At 42.1% G+C, this 21,275-nt stretch overlaps 1 protein-coding gene across 30 annotated transcripts in view; it reads left to right on the top strand.

Moving 5' to 3' along the window:
• LOC147376367 (myomegalin-like) overlaps positions 1-21,275 on the top strand; it is a 65,625-nt gene that overhangs the window by 40,348 nt on the left and 4,002 nt on the right. For 10 of the 30 annotated variants that reach the window (XM_086392330.1, XM_086392328.1, XM_086392322.1 and 7 more), the window contains exons 2-5: positions 10,335-10,485; positions 14,170-14,402; positions 15,673-15,724; positions 16,775-16,962. In XM_086392330.1, coding sequence (XP_086248456.1) covers positions 10,364-10,485; positions 14,170-14,402; positions 15,673-15,724; positions 16,775-16,962 — 595 coding nt within the window. In that variant the 5' untranslated portion in view covers positions 10,335-10,363. Of the gene's footprint in view, positions 1-8,176; positions 8,327-10,060; positions 10,151-10,266; positions 10,486-14,169; positions 14,403-15,672; positions 15,725-16,774; positions 16,963-21,275 lie in introns of all 30 variants that reach the window. The other 20 variants (XM_086392339.1, XM_086392334.1, XM_086392341.1 and 17 more) reach the window with 5 other exon arrangements.

Below are 21,275 nucleotides of genomic sequence, written 5' to 3'. Positions count from 1 at the left end.
TGTCCACACTCTTTCCAGCATTTTTTTGTTTGTAGATTTTTTGATGATGGCCATTCGGACTAGTGTGAAGTGATATCTTATTGTAGTTTTGATTTGTATGTCTCTAATAATTAGCAATGTTGAGCATCTGTTCATGTGCCTTTTGGTCTTATGTAAATGGCAACCCAATCCAGTACTCTTGCCTAGAAAATCCCATGGACGGAGGAGCCTGGTGCAGGCTACTCTCCATGGGGTCGCAAAGAGTCGGACACGACCGAGCGACTTCACTTTCACTTTATGTCTTCTTTGGAGAAACATCTATTAGTTCTTCTGCCCATTTTTTTTGACTGGGTTGTTTGTTTTGATAATGTTAAGCCTCATGAATACTCATGGTTAACTTTTTAATGTGAGTTTACATTGATATACCTTGGATCCCCTAAAGATTAAATTAACAGGAGAGCAGCAGGATGAAGCAAGAGTCCAGAAACCTGACAACAGAACTGAAGAGCAAAAAGAACTCCACTATGAGCCAGAAAGTAAAAAGCCAGGCTGTAAAGGAGAAATGTATCTTTCCTGATTCAGAAAAGTTGGTTTCTGGGCTGAAATGTGTTTTTAAAAATGTCCAGAATCTCTCTAGTACTAAGATCCCAGACCCAGCTAAAAAAAAAAATTCTGATCCAACTTAAAAACATTTGAAGCCAGTGGAAAACTGAATCTACTTAATTAAACAAAAGCAGCCCAACTCAAGAAAGACATGTTAGATTGACTGAGCTGTCCACACTAGAGGCCTGATAGAAAAATGAGTATGTCCATGTTGTTGTTGTTCAGTGGCCAAGTTGTATCCAGCTCTTTGCAACTCCATGGACGCAGCACACTGGGCTTCCCTGTCCCTCACCACCTCTCAGAGTTTGCCCAAGTTCATGTCCATTGAATCGGTGACACCATCCAACCGTCTTATCCTCTGTTGCCCTCTTCTCCTGCCTTCAATCTTTCCCAGCATCAGGGTCTTTTCCAATGAGTCAACTCTTCCCATCAGGTAGTCAAAGTATTAGAGCTTCAGCTTCAGCATCAGTCCTTCCAGAGTATTCAGGGTTGATTTCCTTTAAGATTGACTTGTTTGATCTACTTGCTTTCCAAGGGACTCTCAGGAGTCTTCTCCAACATCACAATTTGAAAGCATCAATTCTTTGGCACTCGGCCTTCTTTATTGTCTAACTCTCATATCTGTATGGAGAAGGCAATGGCACCCCACTCCAGTATTCTTGCCTGGAAAATCCCATGAACAGAGGACCCTGGTAGGCTGCAGTTCATGGGGTTGCTAAAAGTTGGACACGAATGAGCAACTTCACTTTCACTGAATTTTCACTTTCATGCATTGGAGAAGGAAATGGCAACCCACTCCATTATTCTTGCCTGGAGGATCCCAGAGAGGGGGGAGCCTGGTGGGCTGATGTCTATGGGGTTGCACAGAGGCGGACATGACTGAAGTGACTTAGCAGAAGTAGCAACAGTAGCGTATCTGTACATGATTACTGGAAAGACCATAGCCTTGACTATATAGACCTTTGTCAGCAAAGAGATGTCTTTGCTTTTTAATACACTGTTTAGGTTTGTCATAGCTTTCCTGCCAAGAAACAATCATCTTCTAATTTCATGGCTGCAGTCACCATCTGCAGTGATCTTACAGCCTAAGAATAGGAAATCTGTCACTGCTTCTACCTTTTCCCCTTGTATTTGCCATGAAGTGATGGAACCAGATGCCATGATCTTAATTTTTTTAATACTGAGCTTTAAGCCAGCTTTTTCACTCTCCTCCTTCACACTCATCAAGAGGCTCTTTAATTCCTTTTCACTTTCTGCCATTAGAGTGGTATCATCTGCGTATCTGAGGTTGTTGATATTTCTCCCAGTGATCTTGATTCCAGCTTGTGGCTCATCTAGCCCAGCATTTTGCATGATGTGCTCTGTGTATAAGTTAAATAAACAGGGTGATAATAAACAGGCTTGTCATACTCCTTTCTCAATCCTGAACCAATCAGGATTGTTCATACAATTGTTCCATACAGAGTTCTAACTGTTGCATTTTGACCTGCATACAGGTTTCTCAGGAGACAGGTAAGATGGTCTGGTATTTCCATCTCTTTAAGAGTTTTCCATAGTTTGTTATGATCCTCCCAGTCAAAGGCTTTAATGTAGTCAATGAAACAGAGGTAGATGTTTTTCTGGAATTCCCTTGCTTTCTCTATGATCCAGCAAATGTTGGCAATTTGATCTGTGGTTCCTCTGCCTTTTCTAAACTCAGCTTGAACATCTGAAAGTTTTTGGTTCACATAGTGCTGAAGCCTAGCTTGGAGGATTTTGAGCATAACTTTACTAGCATAGGAGATGAGTGTAATTGTCTGGTGGTTTGAACATTCTTTAGTACTGCCCTTCTTGGGAATTGGGATGAAGGTTGATCTTTTCCAGTCCTGCAGCCACTGCTGGGCTTTTCAAATTTACTGACATATTGAGTGCTGCACTTTAATAGCATCATCTTTTAGGATTTTAAGTAGCTCTGCTGGAATTCCATCATCTCCACTAGCTTTATTGGCAGCAGTGCTTCCTAAGGCCCGCTTGACTTCACACTCCAGAATGTCTGGCTCTGAGTGAGAGACTGCACCATGGTGGTTATCTGAGTCATTAAGGTCTTTTTTATACAGTTCTTCCGTGTATTCATATTGATCTCTTCTGCTTCTATTAGGTCTTTACCATTTCTGTCCTTTATTATGCCCATCTTTGGATGGAATATTCCTTTGATATTTCTACTTTTCTTGAATAGATCTCTAGGCTTACCCTTTCTGTTGTTTTCCTCTATTTCTTTGCATGTTCATTATTGTTGTTGTTCAGTCACCCAGTTGTGTCCGACTCTTTGTGACCCCATGAACCGCCGCATGCCAGGCCTCCCTGTCCATCACCAACTCCCAGAGTTCACCCAAACCCATGTCCATTGAGTCAGTGATGCCATTCAACCATCTCATCCTCTGTTGTCCCCTTCTCCTCCTGCCCTCAATCTTTCCCAGCATCAAGGTCTTTTCCAATGAGTCAGCTCTTTGCATCAGTTCCTCTTCACTTTCTGCCATTAGAGGGTATCATCCACATATCTGAGGTTGTTGATGTTTCTCCCACCTATCTTGATTCCAGCTTGTAACTCATCCAGCCTGGCATTTCTTATGGTGTGCTCAGCATATAGGTTAAACAAACAGGGTGACAGCAGACGTACACCTTTCTCGATCTTGAACCAATCAGTTGTTCCATACAGGGTTCTAACTGTTGCTTCTTGCATATTCATACTGGAGAGTAAATATTTGCTTCTGTCTCTACACTGCCAAACACACTGTCTGACACATATTAGTAAGTTACTGGAGGCATAGTGAAGCAAAAAGTGACATATAATCAAAAGAAAAAGAGATGACCAATTTAATGGACATGAATTTGCACAAACTCTGGGAGACAGTGGAAGACAGAGGAGCCTGGCATGCTGCAATCCATGGGGTTGCAAAGAGCTGGACATGACAGCGTCTGAACAACAACAAAAAGACAACTCTCGGGTGGCCTTGATGCTGGACTATTACACAAGGACTTGAAAATAAACAAAGACGTGTTAAATGACCTAACAAGCCAAAAAGTAGAGTAAGAAAAAAATGTGAATCACTGTAAAGAAAGCATTAAGTTTTCAATGATAAAGGTTCACGTGCATGCTCAGTCACTCAGTTGTGTCTGACTCTGCAACCCCATGGACTGCAGCCTGCCGGGCTCCTCTGTCCACAGAAATTTCAAGGCAAGAATACTGGAGTGGGTTGCCATTTCCTTCTCCAGGGGATCATACTGACCCAGGAATGGAACCTACCTCTCCTGTCTCTCCCCAGTGGCAGGTGGATTCTTTACCACTGAGCCATTAGGGAAACCCCAATAAAGGTACATGGATATGGCTAAATATGAAAGGGTTATGTCATTAATGAACTTAGAAAAGCATGAATTTGTCTCATTTTTTATGGGATATTCTCCCTTCTCCTTGTCCCTTTAGGAGCACTGCCTCTTTAAGTCAAGAAGAGGTGCTCAGCTGTCCCCTCTACCCTTTGAACATAAAAGACACTGTTAACCCTTTTTTCTAGGAGCCTCTCTAGGGAACTCCCTTGTTTCAGATCAGGAGAATCAAGATCCATAAATACTTCTGGTTGGGAGATATGATCACATCATCTCTGGAACCATGTAGTCTGTTTTGGGGTAGATTAAATGGTTTTTATTTACTTTCTTCTCTTCCTTATTTTGTTAATTAGGCTAAATGTTTCATAAGCCTTCCTTTCAGTCTTCTTTTTTTCTTTGAAATCTTGGAGGTGGAACAAGAAGGAAGAGATGCAAATCTTAGTGAAGCCTTCTCACTGAGCATGATGGCCAAGGAGAAGGGCTCTGCCTGGGTCTGAGTGCTGGGTCCCATCATCGTAGTGGTGGGACCCTTAAAAGGTTAGCTCGGCCTTTTACTGCTTCACTGTTTTCCTCTGCAACAAGAGGGTGGTAAAATCCTACACTATGTTTCAGAGTTATGTGGACTTAATAAATTATTACATAGTAAAGCACTGAGGAATGGTGCTGGTCACACAGTAAAGCTCCAAGAAAGCTGTTATTTTTGTTATTATTATTAAGCCTTTTATTTCCACTTCTAACTATACCACTGCTGACTTTCAACATTCCCTGGAATAAATTAAGGATGTCTAATGGTTTGGCTGGCCTCTTCTCCTGCATATTAGTGACCAGGAAAACTGGTTATTGGCAAGGTTTGATAGTGATCTAACTAAAGGGCAGACAGCTCAGCAAGGAACTGGATCAAATTTCATCAAATTCTTGGACTTCTATGCAGGCATAATGACTTTTCAGCTCATGGTAGAAAATCTTTTGCACGTGATTCTAGGAAGTGCTTTTAGTATACAACCAGACTTGTTGTTTAGTCACTAAGAATACTGGAGTGGGTTGCCATTTCCCTTCTGCAGGGGATCGTCCCAATCCAGGGATCGAACCTGAGTCTCCTGCATTGCAGGGGGATTCTTTACCACTGAGCCACTAGGGAAGCCCCGACCCACCTGCAATGCAGGAGCCAAATCAGACTTACCCAAATATAAGAAAAATCCAAGTATGTATCAGAGACCCCTTATTTTTTGTTGTTCTTAAGGAATCAAAGTAGGAAAATTTAATTTACCTGAAATTTGTAGATTTCCTCTTTCAGTTATGGAGTATCTGTAGCAAACCAGCACACACTCTGAAAACAAGTAGATAAAATCTGATTTAAAGGAATTCTATTTGAAGTCTTTGGAAAACTACCAATGCAGTCAGGACACACAGAGCCAGTTCTAGAGAGAGCCTCATTGGAAGGAAACTAATTCTCTGCCTTTGCCCCTCAGGGCATTTGCCAAGTTTTGGCAAGGAACAAGAGGCTGAGAAGCTAGGTAGAGGGCAGATGCTAAAGAGGGGGGAGAAAAGTAGCAGCACTTTGGGTAATCTCTTGGGATCAGGGATGGGGAGTTCAGTTTAGTTCAGTTGCTCAGTCGTGTCTGGCTCTTTGCGACCCTGTGGACTGCAGCACACCAGGCCTCCCTGTCTATCACCAACTCCCAGAGTTTACTCAAACTCATGTCCATTGAGTCGGTGATGCCATCCAACCATCTAATTTTCTGTCACCCCCTTCTCCTCCTGCCTTCAATCTTTCCCAGCATCAGGGTCTTTTCAAATAAGTCAGTTCTTCGCACCAGATGGCCAAAGTATTGGCGTTTCAGCTGAAATGGAGATGGGTGAGGCTTTTTTCTAAGTGTAATCTTAATACAGTTTTCATTTTTTAACCGTGTCACTGTTTTACATATTCTGAAAGAGGATAAAAAAGCTAATCTTAAAACTAAAAAAATAAAAGCAGAATAAATGAATTTAATTATGCATTAAATGATAATATAACCACATAGAATATAATTAATTCAAATAAAATTTGAACGCATGCTTGTCTATAAACTCATAGTGGGGTATATCCCAAGGACATCGTGAACTTTTACTTGATACGTTTAAGGTTGGTCATCGTTGTGGTTGTTCAGTTGCTAAGTTACGTCCAGCTCTTTGCAACCCCATGAAGTGAAGCACAACAAGCTTCCCTGTCCTTCAGTATCTCCTGGAGATTGCTGCAGCTCATGTCCATTGAGTCAGTAATGCCATCCAACCATCTCATCCTCTGTCACCCCCTTCTCCTGCCCTAAATCTTTCCCAGCATCAGGGTCTTTTCCAATGAGTCAGCTCTTTGCATCATGTGTCCAAAGTATTGGAGCTTCAGCATCAGTCCTTCCAATGACTATTCAGAGTTGACTTCCTTCAGGATTGACTGCTTTGATGTCCTTACTGTCCAAGGAACTCTTAAGAGGTTGGTTGCAGAACTGGTATAATAATTCTGAAGGTGTCTAGTGTTGTGAGATAGAGAAATTAGTAAAAATGTTGATATTGTCAGGAATCAAGGTTATCAACTTGGAAGAAGGAGGACAAAAATATGAAATGGGAAGAGTTGAAAAAGAACCTTATGGTTTTGGATTGAAATTGGAGATAGTCATATCAAGTAATGGTAACCAGTCCAAGCTCTGCTACTGCATGCTGCACCAGTCAGTTCAGATCAGTTGCTCAGTCATGTTCGACTCTTTGTGACCCCATGGATTGCAGCACGCCAAGCTTCCCTGTCCACCACCAACTCCTGGAACTTGCTCAGACTCATGTCCATTGAGTCGGTGATGCCATCCAACATCTCATCCTCTGTCGTCCCCTTCTCCTCCTGCCTTCAATCTTTCCCAGCACCGGGATCTTTTCTAATGAGTCAGTACTTCACATCAGGTGGCCAAAGTATTGGAGTTTCAGCTTCAGCATCAGTCCTTCCAGTGAACACCCAGGACTGATCTCCTTTAGAATGGACTGGTTGGATCTCCTTGCAGTCCAAGGGACTCTCAAGAGTCTTCTCCAACACCAGTTCAAAAGCATCAGTTCTTCGGCGCTCAGCTTTCTTTATAGAGCAACTCTCACATCCATATTTGACTACTAGAAAAACATAAAATAGAAAGGCAATGGAAATTTGCTGCGTGACTCAGAACTCAAATTGGGGCTCTATAACAACCCAGAGGGGTGGGAGGTGAAAAGGAGGTTCAAGAGGAAGGGGACATATATACACCTATGGCTAATTCACGTTGGTGTGTGGCAAAAATCAAACCAACATTGTAAAGCAATTATCCTTCAACTAAAAATAAATTTAATAAAAAGAACATAGATCATGTTATAAAGGGCAAAGTACCACATGGTAGGAGATGGAATGTGGATTGAAAACAATTTTATAAAATGTAACAGTCAATGAAAAAAATAACTAATGAGCTAGGAAGCCAAATATATAAGAAATTCTACCAACTACAAACAGGATAAAAATGAGAGCCACATCTAGGTACATGGCTGAGAAACTGCCGAAAATCAAAGGCAAACAGAAACATCATAGAAATGTCCAAAAGAAAAAAAATTCACATTGTAATCATTATTAAAGAACTAAAATGCTATAATTTCCAATCTACAATTTAGTCCCTGACAAAATATCCTTCAAAGGGAAGGTGAAATAAAGGCCTTTCCAGATAAGCAGCATACCTTCACTAGAGGAAATACAGAAGGTAGTTTTTTGGGCAGAAGTTAGGTGATCCCAGAGGTTTCCCTGGTGGCTCAGACAGTAAATAATCTGCCTGCAATGCAAGAGACTCAGGTTCAATCCCTGGGCCAGGCAGATGCCCTGGAGAAGGGGAATGGTGCCCCACTCCAGTATTCTTGCCCAGAGAATTCCATGGACAGAGGAGCCTGGAGGGCTTCAATCCATGGGATCCCAAAGAGTGGGACACTTTTACTTTCACTAAGTGATCCCAAGCGAAACATGGAAATGAAGGACATGGGTTGAAAAATATTGAATAGGTTTAATACGTAAGTAAATCAAATGAATATTACTGTTCAAAACTGTAATAATGTTGTTCTTCAGTCTCTAGTTCCGACTCTGCAACCCCATGGACTGCAGCATACTGGGCTCCTCTGCCCTCCACTATCTATTGGAGTTTGCTCAAATTCATGTCCTTTGAGTTGGTGATGCTATCTGACCATCTCATCCTTTGCCACCTCCTAGCTCATATGGTAGAGCATCCACCTGCAATGCAGGAGACACGGGTTTGATCTCTGGGTTGGGAAGATCCCCTGAAGAAGGAAATGGCAACCCACTCCAGTCTTCTTGCCTGGAGAATCCCATGGACAGAAGAGCCTGACAGGGTTGCAAAGAGTGAGTCATGACCTGAGCGACTAACACACATCTCCTTTTGTCATTGGTCTTTCCCAGCATCAAGGTCTTTTCCAGTGAGTCTGCTCTTTGCATCAGGTGGCCAACTATACATCAATTTAAAAACAGAAAAGTACTGTCCACCCCAAAAAGAAAATAGTAACAAGGTTGTTTATAATGAACCACTGTCACACAGATGCTAGGTGGTGTTAGCCTGTGGTGTTAAAAAAGTTTAACACCACTTTCTGTTTCATAGCTATGACTCTCCTTTCTGATGAGTGAATTAAACTGTTGAAGTGAGGCCCATGAGAATTTCTTATCTTTTAATGTACTTTGACATTGAATACCCTCTAATGTTGGTGCTAGAATATTGGCGATTCCTAATGAAAAGCAGCACATTGTACATTACCATACACCTGTACCAGCCTGGTTTGTACCATCTCAAGTCAAATTGCTATGGCCTAGATCTTACTGGGTTCTGTCAAGGGGCATTTTCAATAGGCTTTTTGGCAGCCCAGGCAACTCTATTAAGACCTAAGTGGAAGAATAAATACATATGTTAGATTTTTAAAATCAGCACCAACATAAAGTATCCATTAATTATATTAAAGGAGATAAAATATTTTAAGGGCCATGATAAAGTGGAAAGTAACTTGTAGATCCAGAATTCAATTGAAAACAGACATTAGTAGTATAATGTTTATACAGATTTTTTTTTAAAAGCAAAAACAATCTTCTGTAGATAGCAAAGTTGGGTGAGAGTGGTAGTTTGGAAAGTTAAAATTGACTTCTTGTTAAATGAAACCCTCTGCATGTATCCCTACTTCAAGGGAAAGAAACCCAACATTGCTTTGCTTTGGGATATATTAATAATTATGGAATAAAAAGATTGTGATTAATGAAAAATTATTATGCTGAATTTATTAGTCAGAACATAAACTCCAGCTTTTGATTACTATGTTCTTAGAAGAATATTAAAAAGCAAAATCTGGAGAGTTCCCAAACAGAAATGGTAAGAATCACTAGAAGTCTTAAAAAACTCATTTAAGAAAAGCCGCAAGAGTTGTTTTCATTGAACCTATCTTCGAGAAAATAAAAGGTATTGAGAAAATATTATTGTTTGGCGTTTTTTTTTTTAATTATTTATTTATTTAGGCCACACCACATGGCTTGTGGAATTTCCCAACCCTGGAATCGAATCAGGGTCTCCTGCATTGCAAGCAGATTCTTTACCAACTGAGCTATGAGGCAAGAGTGATTGATTGGTAGTATCAGCAAAAGAATACACAGATATTAAAACTGGCTAGTGAGAGAAGTGGTCTTTATTGATAGAGATATCCAGAGAGAAACAGCCTTGTGTTGAGTGTAGCAGGCCATCAGGAGGCAAGGCTTCCTGGGGTTTTGTAGCTACCTCCACATTCTATGTATGATTACAATTTGCCACCAGATACTCTTATCATGGTGCAATTGTTGAGTCCCAGTTACTCAAAATAGATTTGAACTCTGACATCTCAAACTTTGTTTCTGCCCACATAGTTGTCAGAAGTTAGGGATGATAGAAAGGCTTTCTGGTTTCTGAGGGGACACTCCCAAGGAACTGTGTCTCAACTGTATGAATCAAAAATACTCTTCCTCTAGCCCAGTTTAAAGCCCACTTGTTTTCATGTGTTTACTTCATTGTTTGCTTGTTTTCAATGCTAATATTTCTCTGAACCCTCCTCTTCTTCCTTATAACAGCATCTACCCCTACTTGCTGCATCTTTTCTCAATCCCAGTGGATCACCATGGTTCTCATGGCTGATAAAGAACTCTTCAAGGGAGCACATTGTAGGTTTCATTGTTTTACTTCCTTGTAGCTTCTGCTCTTGTGATTTTTATGCTCCTGGGGGACCCTTCTTATAATCCAACCTTTTTAAACCATTATTTTGTTTTGATTCCTCTAGGGAGATGTGGAGGAGAGGCTAGTCATTGTGGATACCCAGATGCATTTCTTCTCTTTTTCCTTTTGAAGGAGGCAGCAAGAGGTTTCTTTGTGAGAAAATGCTCCAACTGAAGCCTGGGATGCATCAGCCCTTGGAGAAGAAGGGACCTTCTGAGAGGAGAGTGAAAGAGCAGAAGACTCAGCCTGAGAAAGCCAGATTCTCCTCTATGTCCTACAGCGAGTAAGAGACTCTCTGTTTCAGAGACTGTTATAGCAGCTTTCAGGGTCTGTATTCAAGCTGTGTACCTTAACTGTAGGACTTTCTCTTAAGACCAGCCTGGAAATTTTTTAGAGAAAAGTCTATAGTATTTTTATTTTAATTACTTTATATTATTCAGAGAAATTTGGTTTTATCCTAATTAACAATGCATGTTGTTGTTGTTTAGTCGCCAAGTTGTGTCTGACTCTTCTGCGACCCCTTGGACTGTAGCCTGCCAGGCTCTTCTGTCCATGGGATTTCCCGGGCAAGAATACTGGGGTGGGTTGCCATTTCCTTCTCCAGGGGATCTTCCCGACCCAGGGATCAAACCTGAATCTTTTGCATCTCCTGCATTGGTAGGCAGTTTCTTTACCACTGAGCCACCAGGGAAGCCTAACAATACATATATACACCAAATATATGATCTCATGGATACTTGAGATTTCATGGAGCCCTTCCAGTCATGTGAGTGGTGTCTCTTCTGCATTGATGGGAGCACATAAGAATCTCCTATTACCTCATATGTGTTGATGGTGAAAAGTTGACCCAAATTAGTGCTGAAGAGGTGGAATTATACAGAGGCTCCTCCATCTCTACTCCATTCTCTTCAGAAGCTCACATCCCTGGTTTCTAGAATAGCAATTTGTATAAGCTTAATTTTTTAAACTTATTTTTTGTTGAGGTGCCATCAGTTTACGACATTATATAACTTCCATGAGTACAATCTTATATTTCCATTTCTGTATGCACTACACTGTGATTAGCTCAATTTCAAAAATAAGCTTACAAAATTGCCAAATAATGGCCTGATCGCTAGATTTGTCAGTCTGTATTTAATGGCCATTTTCCTAAAACTTTTCAAAGACATTCAATTAGTATAGAATTAATCTGTTATATAATTACCTGTGAGCATCAGTTACTGAAGTACTAAATCATCACTAACTTGCTTAGTGGTTGAGGATCAGCTTTGAAGGTGGTTCAGGCTTTGAAGGTTCATACTCCATTGAATCTCTGTTAATATGTAACACTTAAATTTCACTGACCCAGAAAATAATGTTAGAGCTAAAATAACTTGAGAATTATTTTAGAACTGAGAACACCAAGGCCCAAAGATATAGTTGCTTGCTCACAATTGTACAGTGGACTTTGGCAGAAATAATATCAAAATGCTGGGCTCTCAGTTCACAGAGCTCCACCCACTTTGTCAAATGCATTTAAAATTTTTATATTCTCACAATCATTCTTTTTTAAAAGTAGACTTTGTTTTCAGAACAGGATGGTCAGAGCAAAATTGAGCAGAAAGTACAAAGAGTCCCCATCTACCTATCCTTGTCCCTGCACATGCATAGCCTCTTCCTCTAGTATCAACTTCCTGTACCATAGTGGTGTATTTGTTGATATTTGTTGCAGTCCATGAAAATCATTATCACTCAAAGTCAATAGTTTACGTTCGGGTTCATCCTTGGTCTTGTACATTCTATGGGTTTTGACATGAGTATAATGACATGCATCCATCGTTACAGTATCATATAGAATGAGTGTTCACTGCCCTAAAAGTACTCTGTGCTCCACCTACTCATCCTTCTCTGCCTTCTAATCCCTGGGAACCACTGGTCTTTTTACTGTAACTACAGTTTTGGCTTTTCCAGAATGTCATATAGTAGCAATCATATGCTATGTAGCTTTTTCAGACTGGCTTCTTTCAATTAGTAATATGCATTTAAGATTCATCCATGTCTTTTAATAGTTTGCACATTTAAGAACCAAAAAATATTCCATTTTCTGGATGTACCACAGTCTATTTATCTGTTCACCTACTGAGGAACATCTTGGTTGCTCCCAAGTTTTCACAATTTTGAATAAAGCTGCTGTAAACATTGTGTGCAGATTTTGATGTGGACATAAATTTTCATCTAATTTGGGTAAACAGTGAGGGATGCAGTTACTGGGTCATATGTAGGAATATGTTTAATTTTGTAAGAAATTGTCAAACTGTCTTCAAAGATAGCTATAAATAGCATTTTGCATTCCCACCAGCTCTAAATGAGAATATCTGTGGCTTCACATCCTCACCAGCATTTAGTACTATCAGTGTTCTGTATGGGCACCATTCTAACAGATGTATAGTAGTAGCTTAGTGAAAGTGAAAGCTACTCAGTCATGTCCGACTCTTTGTGACCCCATGGACTTTATAGTCCATGGAATTCTCCAGGCCAGAATACTGGAGTGGGTAGCCATTCTCTTCTCCAGGGGATCTTCCCAACCCAGGGATCAAACCCAGGTCTCCCACATTGCAGGCAGAATATTTACTGTCTGAGCCACCAGGGAAGCCCCTAGTAATAGCTTACTGTTTGTAGACTTTTTTTCATGATGACCACTCTGACCAGTGTGAGGTGATACCTTATTATAGTTTTTATTTGCATTTAGTAGTAGCTTACTCTTGTTTTAATTGGCAGTTCCAAGATGAAAATGATGTCATTGAAAAATGGGCAGAATACCTAAATAGACATTTCTCCAAAGAAGACATACAGATTGCCAACAAACACATGAGAAGATGCTAAACATTGCTAATTATTAGAGAAATGTAAATCAAGCTATAATAAGGTATTACCTCACACTGGTCAGAGTGGCCATCATGAAAAAATCTACAAAAAATAAATGCTGGAGAGGGTGTGTAGGAAAGAAAACCTTCTCGTGGTATTGGTGGGAATGTAAATTGATACAACAACTATGGAGAAACAGTATGGAGGTGCCTTAGGAAACTAAAAATGAAACTACCATATGACCCAGCAGTCCCACTACTGGGCATATACCCTGAGAAAACCATAGCTCAAAAAGACACATGTACCCCAATGTTCATTGCAGCACTGTTTACAATAGCCAAGACATGGAAGCAGCCTAAATGTCCACTGACAGATGAATAGATAAAGATGTGGTACATATATTCAATAGAATATTGCTCAGCCATATAAAGGAATGACATTTGGTCATTTTTAGTGATATGGATGGATCTAGAGTCTGTCATACAGAGTAAAGTAAGTCAGAAAAACAAATATTGTATATTAACACACATATATGGAATCTAGAAAAATGGTACAGATAAACCTATTTTCAGGGCAGGAATAAAGATGCAGATGTTGAAAACAGACACGTAGACCCAGAGTGGGAAGAAGAGGGTGGGACGAATTGAGTGAGTAGCACTGACATGTACATTACCATGTAAAATGGATGCTAGTGGGAAGCTACTGTACAGCACAGGCCGCCCAGCTCAGTGCTCTGGGATGACCCAGAAGGGTGGGAGGGAGGCTCAAGAGGGAGGGGATATGTGATACACATAGCTGATTCACCCTGTTGTACAGCAGAAACTATCACAGCATTGTAAAATGATTATACTCCAATTAATTAATTAATTGATAAAGTAGAACTAGAGAAGAAAACCATTTTTAGAAGTATGGGAGCAAGGGAAAAGATGATCTTAGAAGGAATCTTTTACCCAGCGACACTCTCTTATTTTCCTTCCTTCATTCCCTTTACCACATTCCCATCACTAAACACCAGCTAGAGTTCCACGTGGGGATTCTACTGGTGAAATTCTCAAAGCACCTTCTGCTGAAGCACCATAATCTATCAGTCACCCCTTTCTACCTTTATCACTTCCCACTTTAGGAAATATTCCTTGATCCAGGATCAAGCTCGAGAGTTGACCCACCTGCGGGAAAAGATAAGGATTGGGAGGGCTGTCTCTTCCCTTCTCATCCAACATGTCCAGAACGCAGTGAAGACCTTTGAAGAGCTCCTCAGCAGTAGGAAGATTGACTATAACGTGGAACAGCATTTCCGTGAGCAGCTGGCCAAGGGCAGCCAGCTGGCAGAGAGGCTTGCCAGCAGGTTCAACACAGGTAAGCCAGCCCTGGGGTTCAGGAGGGCCCTTAGTCCCTCCCCCATTCACACCCCCAGACCTACACGCATTCACAAGTGACATTTCAATCTGGTGTCCTGTTCTGTAATCACCATCTTGGGGCCATGGCAGAATCGGGGCTGGCTGGTGAGAAGCAACAGAGAGGCACACAGGCTTGGGAATGCCATGATGATTACCAGCTACTCTGTGTCTCATGGAGTATGGCCGCTATGGCAGGAGGCATCACTGGGGGTGACAGCATGTATCTGAAACTAATTGGTAGAAAGAGAGGTGGAATGGGGCAGCTGGTTGCTATGAAAAGAGTCCTAAACTAGGAATCTAAAGACTTCTGCTCTAGCTTGTATGTGTTCATTGCTAGTTCTGGACATGTTTATATTTATTTTGATATCTGTTTCCTCACCTAAAAAAATTTAGATCAAATAATACAAGCCCCTAATTCTTGCATGATTGTTCTTAGGATCAAATAAACAATATTAATCAGTGCACTTGAAAAGAATGATAAGCGAATCATGCTGATTTGGAAATTGTTTAGAATACTGGTTTTTTTTGTATGTTTCGGTTTTTTGATCATGAAGCATGAGGGATCTTAGTTCCCTGACCACGGATCAAACACACACCCCCTGCATTGGAAAGTGAAGTCTTAACCACTGGACTGCCAGGGAAGTCCCTGGGAATGGTCTAGGCACTCTATGTATAAGTGCCTTTTGTGGGGATGTTTATTATTTCAGAAGCCAGTTACACAGAATATTGCCTAGAGACCTGAGGGCACATAGTAAGAGCTGGTTTGAGGCCATTGTGCAGGCTTCTGATGGCAGATGCAGAGGTGGGACAGGGTGGCTGTCACCTCTCTGGAGACAGGTTCTGCATGAAAACTGATGGGACACACAGACACAGGACTGGGAACCCACCCCATAGCAGGACTGGGAGGCTCTGGCCAGGGTGATCGAGAGGCCAGCTGGACAAGTACCCCATGATCTGTGGGAAAAGAGACATTTTCAATGTTTTACTCTGACTCAGAGCAGAGCAAGTAGAGATGACTGATGATCTTTGAGGTGGGTTCAGGAAAGTTTGCCAGACATGCTCTCTAAACACTCAACCCAGTGTCTCGCGAAAAAATTCAGAGAAGCCTGTACTTGAGCATCAAGCAGCTATGTGTCTCTGACCCCAGAGAAAGAACCCAGTGTGTGCTTGTATTTGGTAAATGAGAGCTGTTTAAAGTAAGACTGCTCCTCTTCTCAATTGGATTTCAGATGACTGTATAAGTAAGAAGAATCAAAGAGAACAGGTGCTGAAGAGACTCAGGTAACTCCAAATTTTCAGGGGCTATGAAAGATAAAATCTAGTCAAGAATCCAGAGCAAGGGCCAGAAGATCAGCAGAGCATCAGCTCTCTCACCCCATGAAAACCAAACAACTGATTATACCATCAAACCATTGTGTGTCCTTAGTGACAAGGTGGTCTCATTTCCTGTTTTTTTAGTTTATTATTCTTCTGGTTCCAAGGCTCATATTAATTCACTCATTTAATAATGTAGTAATTTAGCCTAACTCTCCAGTCTTAGGAGTCTCCCATCCTCCCAGGGATCACCTCTGGTCTCCCCTAGATCTTTAAAACCTGGAGTGAGATCATATCTGAAATCTTTAAGAGTGACCCAACAAGTGCTGGCAGATGTTGAATGGCTACAAATTTCTTTCAAACAAAAAAGATTTATATTATAAGTATGACATAGATTTATATTATGTATGACTAGGGAAAGTAGAAGTCACTCAGTTGTGTCTGACTCTGTGTCCAGCCCTTTATGATCCCATGGACTGTAGCCCGCCAGGCTCCTCTGTCCATGGAATTCTCCAGGCCAGAATAACGGAGTGGGTAGCCATTCCCTTCATCCAGGGGATCTCCCCAACCCAGGAATCAAATCCAGGTCTCCCATATCGCAGGCAGATTTTTTCCCAACTGAGCCACCAGGGAAGCCACAGAGGTCTGGAAACTACAAGACACCTAGAGGGGAGTATTGCCTCAGGAAGCAGTTTTAAATGGGCCACCACAAATACTATTTAATGGATTATGTCACAGGGTATGTTGAGCTCTCATGGGCCTCTGGGTGTCTTGTCAAAGTGTTAAAGAGCCTGACGGGTCTTCTCTCTTTCTCAGGATGTTTGTGGCCAAGGCACTGGATACTGTTGTTCTCCCTGCCTCCCAACTCTCTACCCCCCAATATAAATGGATTGTTTGGCTTCTTCTCTGAAGGAACAACCTCCTTGACTCCTGGGGTCTCTCCTCTAAGCCCTTAGATCAGTATAACTGTGATGTTTGGGTGACTTTAACTTTTCCTCTGTCTTTCTTACTTCCTAGTATCTTAAGGGAGAAGCAGAAGATGGGTAAGAAGACAGAAGTCCTGCAGACCCAGCAGGATGCCCAGCCACAGACTTGGCCCCAGACCTGCTCCAGCATCCATGCCCAGTCCACCGCCCATCACTCCCCTAGCAGCACCTACCTGCTGCTCGATGAGCAGAAAGTGCGCCCTGCAGTGGACATGGCCAGTAAGTACCCAGACATCCTCCAGTTTCTGGGCGCTTGCTTATTTGTCTAGACCAAGAGGCGGCATCGTGGCATCCACAGGCTGCAGACCTACTGTGACATGCCTGATTGAGCACAGGTCAGGGATTCAGTGCCGAGCACAGGCTTCAGGGGTGTCAGATAGCTTTTCTTCATTCCTAGTGCCACACTTCATTAGCCACCAGACCCCCCTCAGGCACATACGTGGTGCTGGATTTGAGGGGAGGGGTCATAGTTGGGAAGGGGAGGGGACAAATGCTCCCTCATACCTACAACACAGTCATGTCACCTTTCAGACCACAGACACGAATGTCATTAACATTGGACCTTTGATCCTGAACTCCTTTGGGTAAAGAGCCACAGTTTCTATTTTGTGTGTGTGTTAGTTGTTTGGTAGGGTCCAACTCTGGAACCCCATGGACTGTAGCCCACCAGGCTCCTTTGTCCATGGAATTCTCCAGGCAAGAATACTGGAGTATGTAGGCATTCCCTTCTCCAGGGGATCTTCCCAACCCAGGGATCGAACCCAGGTCTCCTGCATTGCAGGCAGATTCTTCACCATCTGAGCTTCCAGGGAAGCCCATTTTTTCCTATTATTTATTTATTTTTACATTTATATTTTTTACTTTTTCCTATTTTTATTCACCACTAAATATTCTCTATCATCTGTGAATTTACAGATCCCACCCATCATTCTAGTAATTCAGCTGTAATATCCTCTAAACCATCAGTTACTGGGACTGACTGAATCCATCACCATCATGACACTCCCCAGACTTCCTCAAAGAGGGCCCTTGGGTAGCTTTGGTTTAAGAATAAGTTTAAAATCAAGCCTTCATTTTTCTCCTGCTCAGCATTCCCTTTACTTTCCTTCCTAAGGAAAGCATCTGACTCATACAGAGTAAACAACCAGGGGCCAGGAAACCATCCTTAGTCCCTGGCTATATCTGTTTGTTTTTATTTTTTCTGGATATTTTAGGCATGTTGTTGTTTTTGTTGTTCAGTCACTCAGTCGTGTCCACCTCTTTGCAACCCCATGATCTGTAGCACGCTAGGCTTCCCTCTTCTTCAACATCTCCTGAAACTTGGTCAAACTCATGTCCATTGAGTTGGTGATGCCATCCAACCATCTCATCCTCTGTCTTCCCCTTCTCCTGCCTTCAATCTTTCCCAGCATCAGGGTCTTTTCTAATGAGGCATGAATAAGCCATAATGGATTTTGACCTGTAACTATTCCTGTTTCTCATTTTACACGAGAAGCAAAGCAGCATATCTCCTCTTGAGTATAGCAGTCAAGGGAAGACAGAAATTCACATTTATTGAACATCTATTATGCTCATATTATTGATCACTATATATATGCTGCCTCATTTAATCAGGACAGCAATCCTTTTAAATTAGTGGTGGTGTCCTGATTTTACAGCACAGCTAAGAACACTGAGGCTCAGTGAGGTCAGGGAACTTACTGAAGCAGTCCAGCTTGGAGTAACATTGACTATGATCCTGGCTGACTCTAAAGCTTGGAGTGCCCACTGCACTGCGGCCTGAGCAGTCATGGACCAAGCTGGGAGGGAGTCACTCCTGTGCACACCTCTTTGTCTAGGCTTCTGGAGCCAGTGTTTTCCCCATTCTACTCTTTCTTCCTCTATGCCCAGCACAAAGGCCTAGCCTCTGCAAAGAAGACAAGACTCTATACACGTATACTTTCACATACATTCACATACATTCACATTCACATAAATTTCGTATACAAAATTTATAAATTTATTTTGGTTGTGGTTTAGTCACTAAGTCATGTCCGACTCTTGTGATCCCATGGATTCTAGCCCAACAGGCTCCTCTGTCCATGGGTTTTCCTAGGCGAGAGTACTGGAGTGGGATGCCATTTCCTTCTCCAGGGGATCTTCTCCACCCAGGGATTGAACCCGGCTCTCTTATATCTCCTGCATTGCAGGTGGATTCTTTACCACTGAACCAGCAGGGAAGCCCACTATAAATGAATAGGCTGCCCTTGTTATGTACATGACATTGTCCAAGAGGCTGATGGGAATTTGTTGTGCATCCTTGAACTCAGCTGCCCAGAGGCATTTGGTTTCACTTCAACACTTCCTGAGAGACAGCAGATAAAGGGCAAACATACCTTCTCCTTACCTGCAATTCCTGCCACTACTTGTTAGAATGGCCACATTTGAGATGTGACCACTGGAGTGGCAGTCTCAGAAAGTATCAGCCTTGTTTTCTATTATTTCTGTCTTTTCTGAAGGAAACTAAGCCCTTCTTTTTCCCACCTGAAGTCATCATTTTTCTCAGAGGGGCAATGGTTTATCAATACTCCTTCTTTGGGGGCCAAAATTTCTAGTGCCACAAATGGTGTGTGGCAGTGTCACTGTGAGACTTAATTCCCCTCCCAGGAGGCTCGTCTCTGCTGCTTTCCATGTACAATGTAGGACATGTTTCCCGTGTTGTGTGGCAAGGGAAGAATGGGACAAGAACATGCTGATCACTGTTGCTGACCAACTAGAAACCTCGTATGCCCTTGGCTGAGAGTAAGCTGATTTTCTGGGGAGGGAATATAAAGGAAAAAGATTGGGAATCACATTTTGATTGAGTTTCTACTTTAAGTTATGCCTTGAACTAAAGGCTTAACATAGTCTATCTTACTCTTTATTTCACAGCAATGTTAGTTACATCTGATATTGTGTAAGTCAGGGAAGGATACTGATTTAAGTAAGCAGTTCCCTAAAGGAATTTGGCTTGGTTGAGGAAAATAAGACCTCACTCTGACCCTGCTTAAGGTCATGGCACCCCACTCCAGTACTCTTGGCTGGAAAATCCCATGGACAGAGGAGCCTGGTAGGCTGCAGTCCATGGGGTCGCTGAGGGTCGGACACGACTGAGCGACTTCACTTTCACTTTTCACTTTCATGCATTGGAGAAGGAAATGGCAACCCACTCCAGTGTTCTTGCCTGGAGAATCCCAGGGACAGGGGAGCCTGGTGGGCTGCTGTCTATGGGGTCTCACAGAATCAGACACGACTGAAGTGAGTTAGCAGCTGACCCTTCTTAGAGAAGAAACCTGGCTGTTCTGTGGCCCTTGATAATAATCCTTGAAAGGAGAAGACTCTTAAACTTTCCTCTGATTTATGGCCCTGTCACCCAGCCAGGTTTTTTGTCTAAAGTGAACCAGCAAAGAACATGATATAAATGTTCTCATAGCATCATTGAGCTGTATGATACCACTTTTTTTTTTTTTTGGTTCTATAATCCCCTGTGCAAAAATATTGTACCCCAGTCATTCTTTGGACAGGAGCCAGACAATCTGAGCTATACTTAAGAATTCTTTTTACATTCTCATGAACCATTCTGGGTGGATTGCAAATCACCACTTGCCTTCCTCAGACACCCCCTCAGCCTCAGAAGGTGTCCAGAGTCAACTCAGGCAGGAGCAGTGGGAGCCACCAGGAGTAGGCTGCTCTGTCTAGGTTTGCTGCTCATCAGCCAAAAGTGAAGGCTATTTTGCCTTCCTCATCTTCTACCAACAGTCCCAATACAGAACAAGCTCAAGAAGGATTAGCCGCTGTTTTGTGGCAAGGGCATAGACTGTTGGGTGAGAAGATCACACGTTCACAGACCAGTTTGAGAGTCCTTACTCTCATGACTTCTAAGATTGGCAGTGATTCCTACAATTGGAGGAGACATTTCTGAAGTACCTCTCTGGGATCATTCTAGCATTTGAGGATCTTAGAAGGAATGAGGAGAGAGGCCCCTGTACTTTTCCTCTGTGTGCACTGTGACCCTCAGACATTGTATCTAGCAACTGCTTCTTGATATCATAGGCCAGGAGTGCCAGGAACCTTGGGATCAAATTGATAGTCCTTGGGAAATGAGTTCTTAGCTGATACTAAGCAATTGACTGATCACTGTCATTCACCTTAGTCTTCATTCCATGGATTGCTGTATCAGTTTTCTCAGGCTGTTGTAACAAAGTATCACAAACTGGATGTTTTAAAACAACAGAATTTGTTCTCTCTCAGTTCTGAAAACCAGGAGTCTGAAATCAAGTAGGCAGAGCCATGCTCCCTTCTTTCTTGCCTCTTCCTGACTTGATGGTTGTGGGAAGCATCCTTTGCCTTGAAGATGCATCACTCCAATCCCTGCCCCCATTGTCACCTGGTCTTCTCCCCTGTGAATCTCCTATCTCCGTCTCCTCTCCTCTTCTTATATAGACGTTGGTCATGTTGGATTTAAGGTCCACCCTAATCCAGTATCATCTCCTTTTAACTAATTAAATGTATAG

The sequence above is a fragment of the Bos grunniens genome, chromosome 3 (assembly GCF_055505025.1).
Source record: "Bos grunniens cultivar Pamir isolate PY7600 chromosome 3, Bosgru_T2T1.0, whole genome shotgun sequence".
Taxonomy (NCBI): Eukaryota; Metazoa; Chordata; class Mammalia; order Artiodactyla; family Bovidae; genus Bos; species Bos grunniens.
The sequence above is the reverse complement of the archived record's forward strand: the minus strand, read 5'-3'. Positions and strand labels throughout refer to the sequence as shown.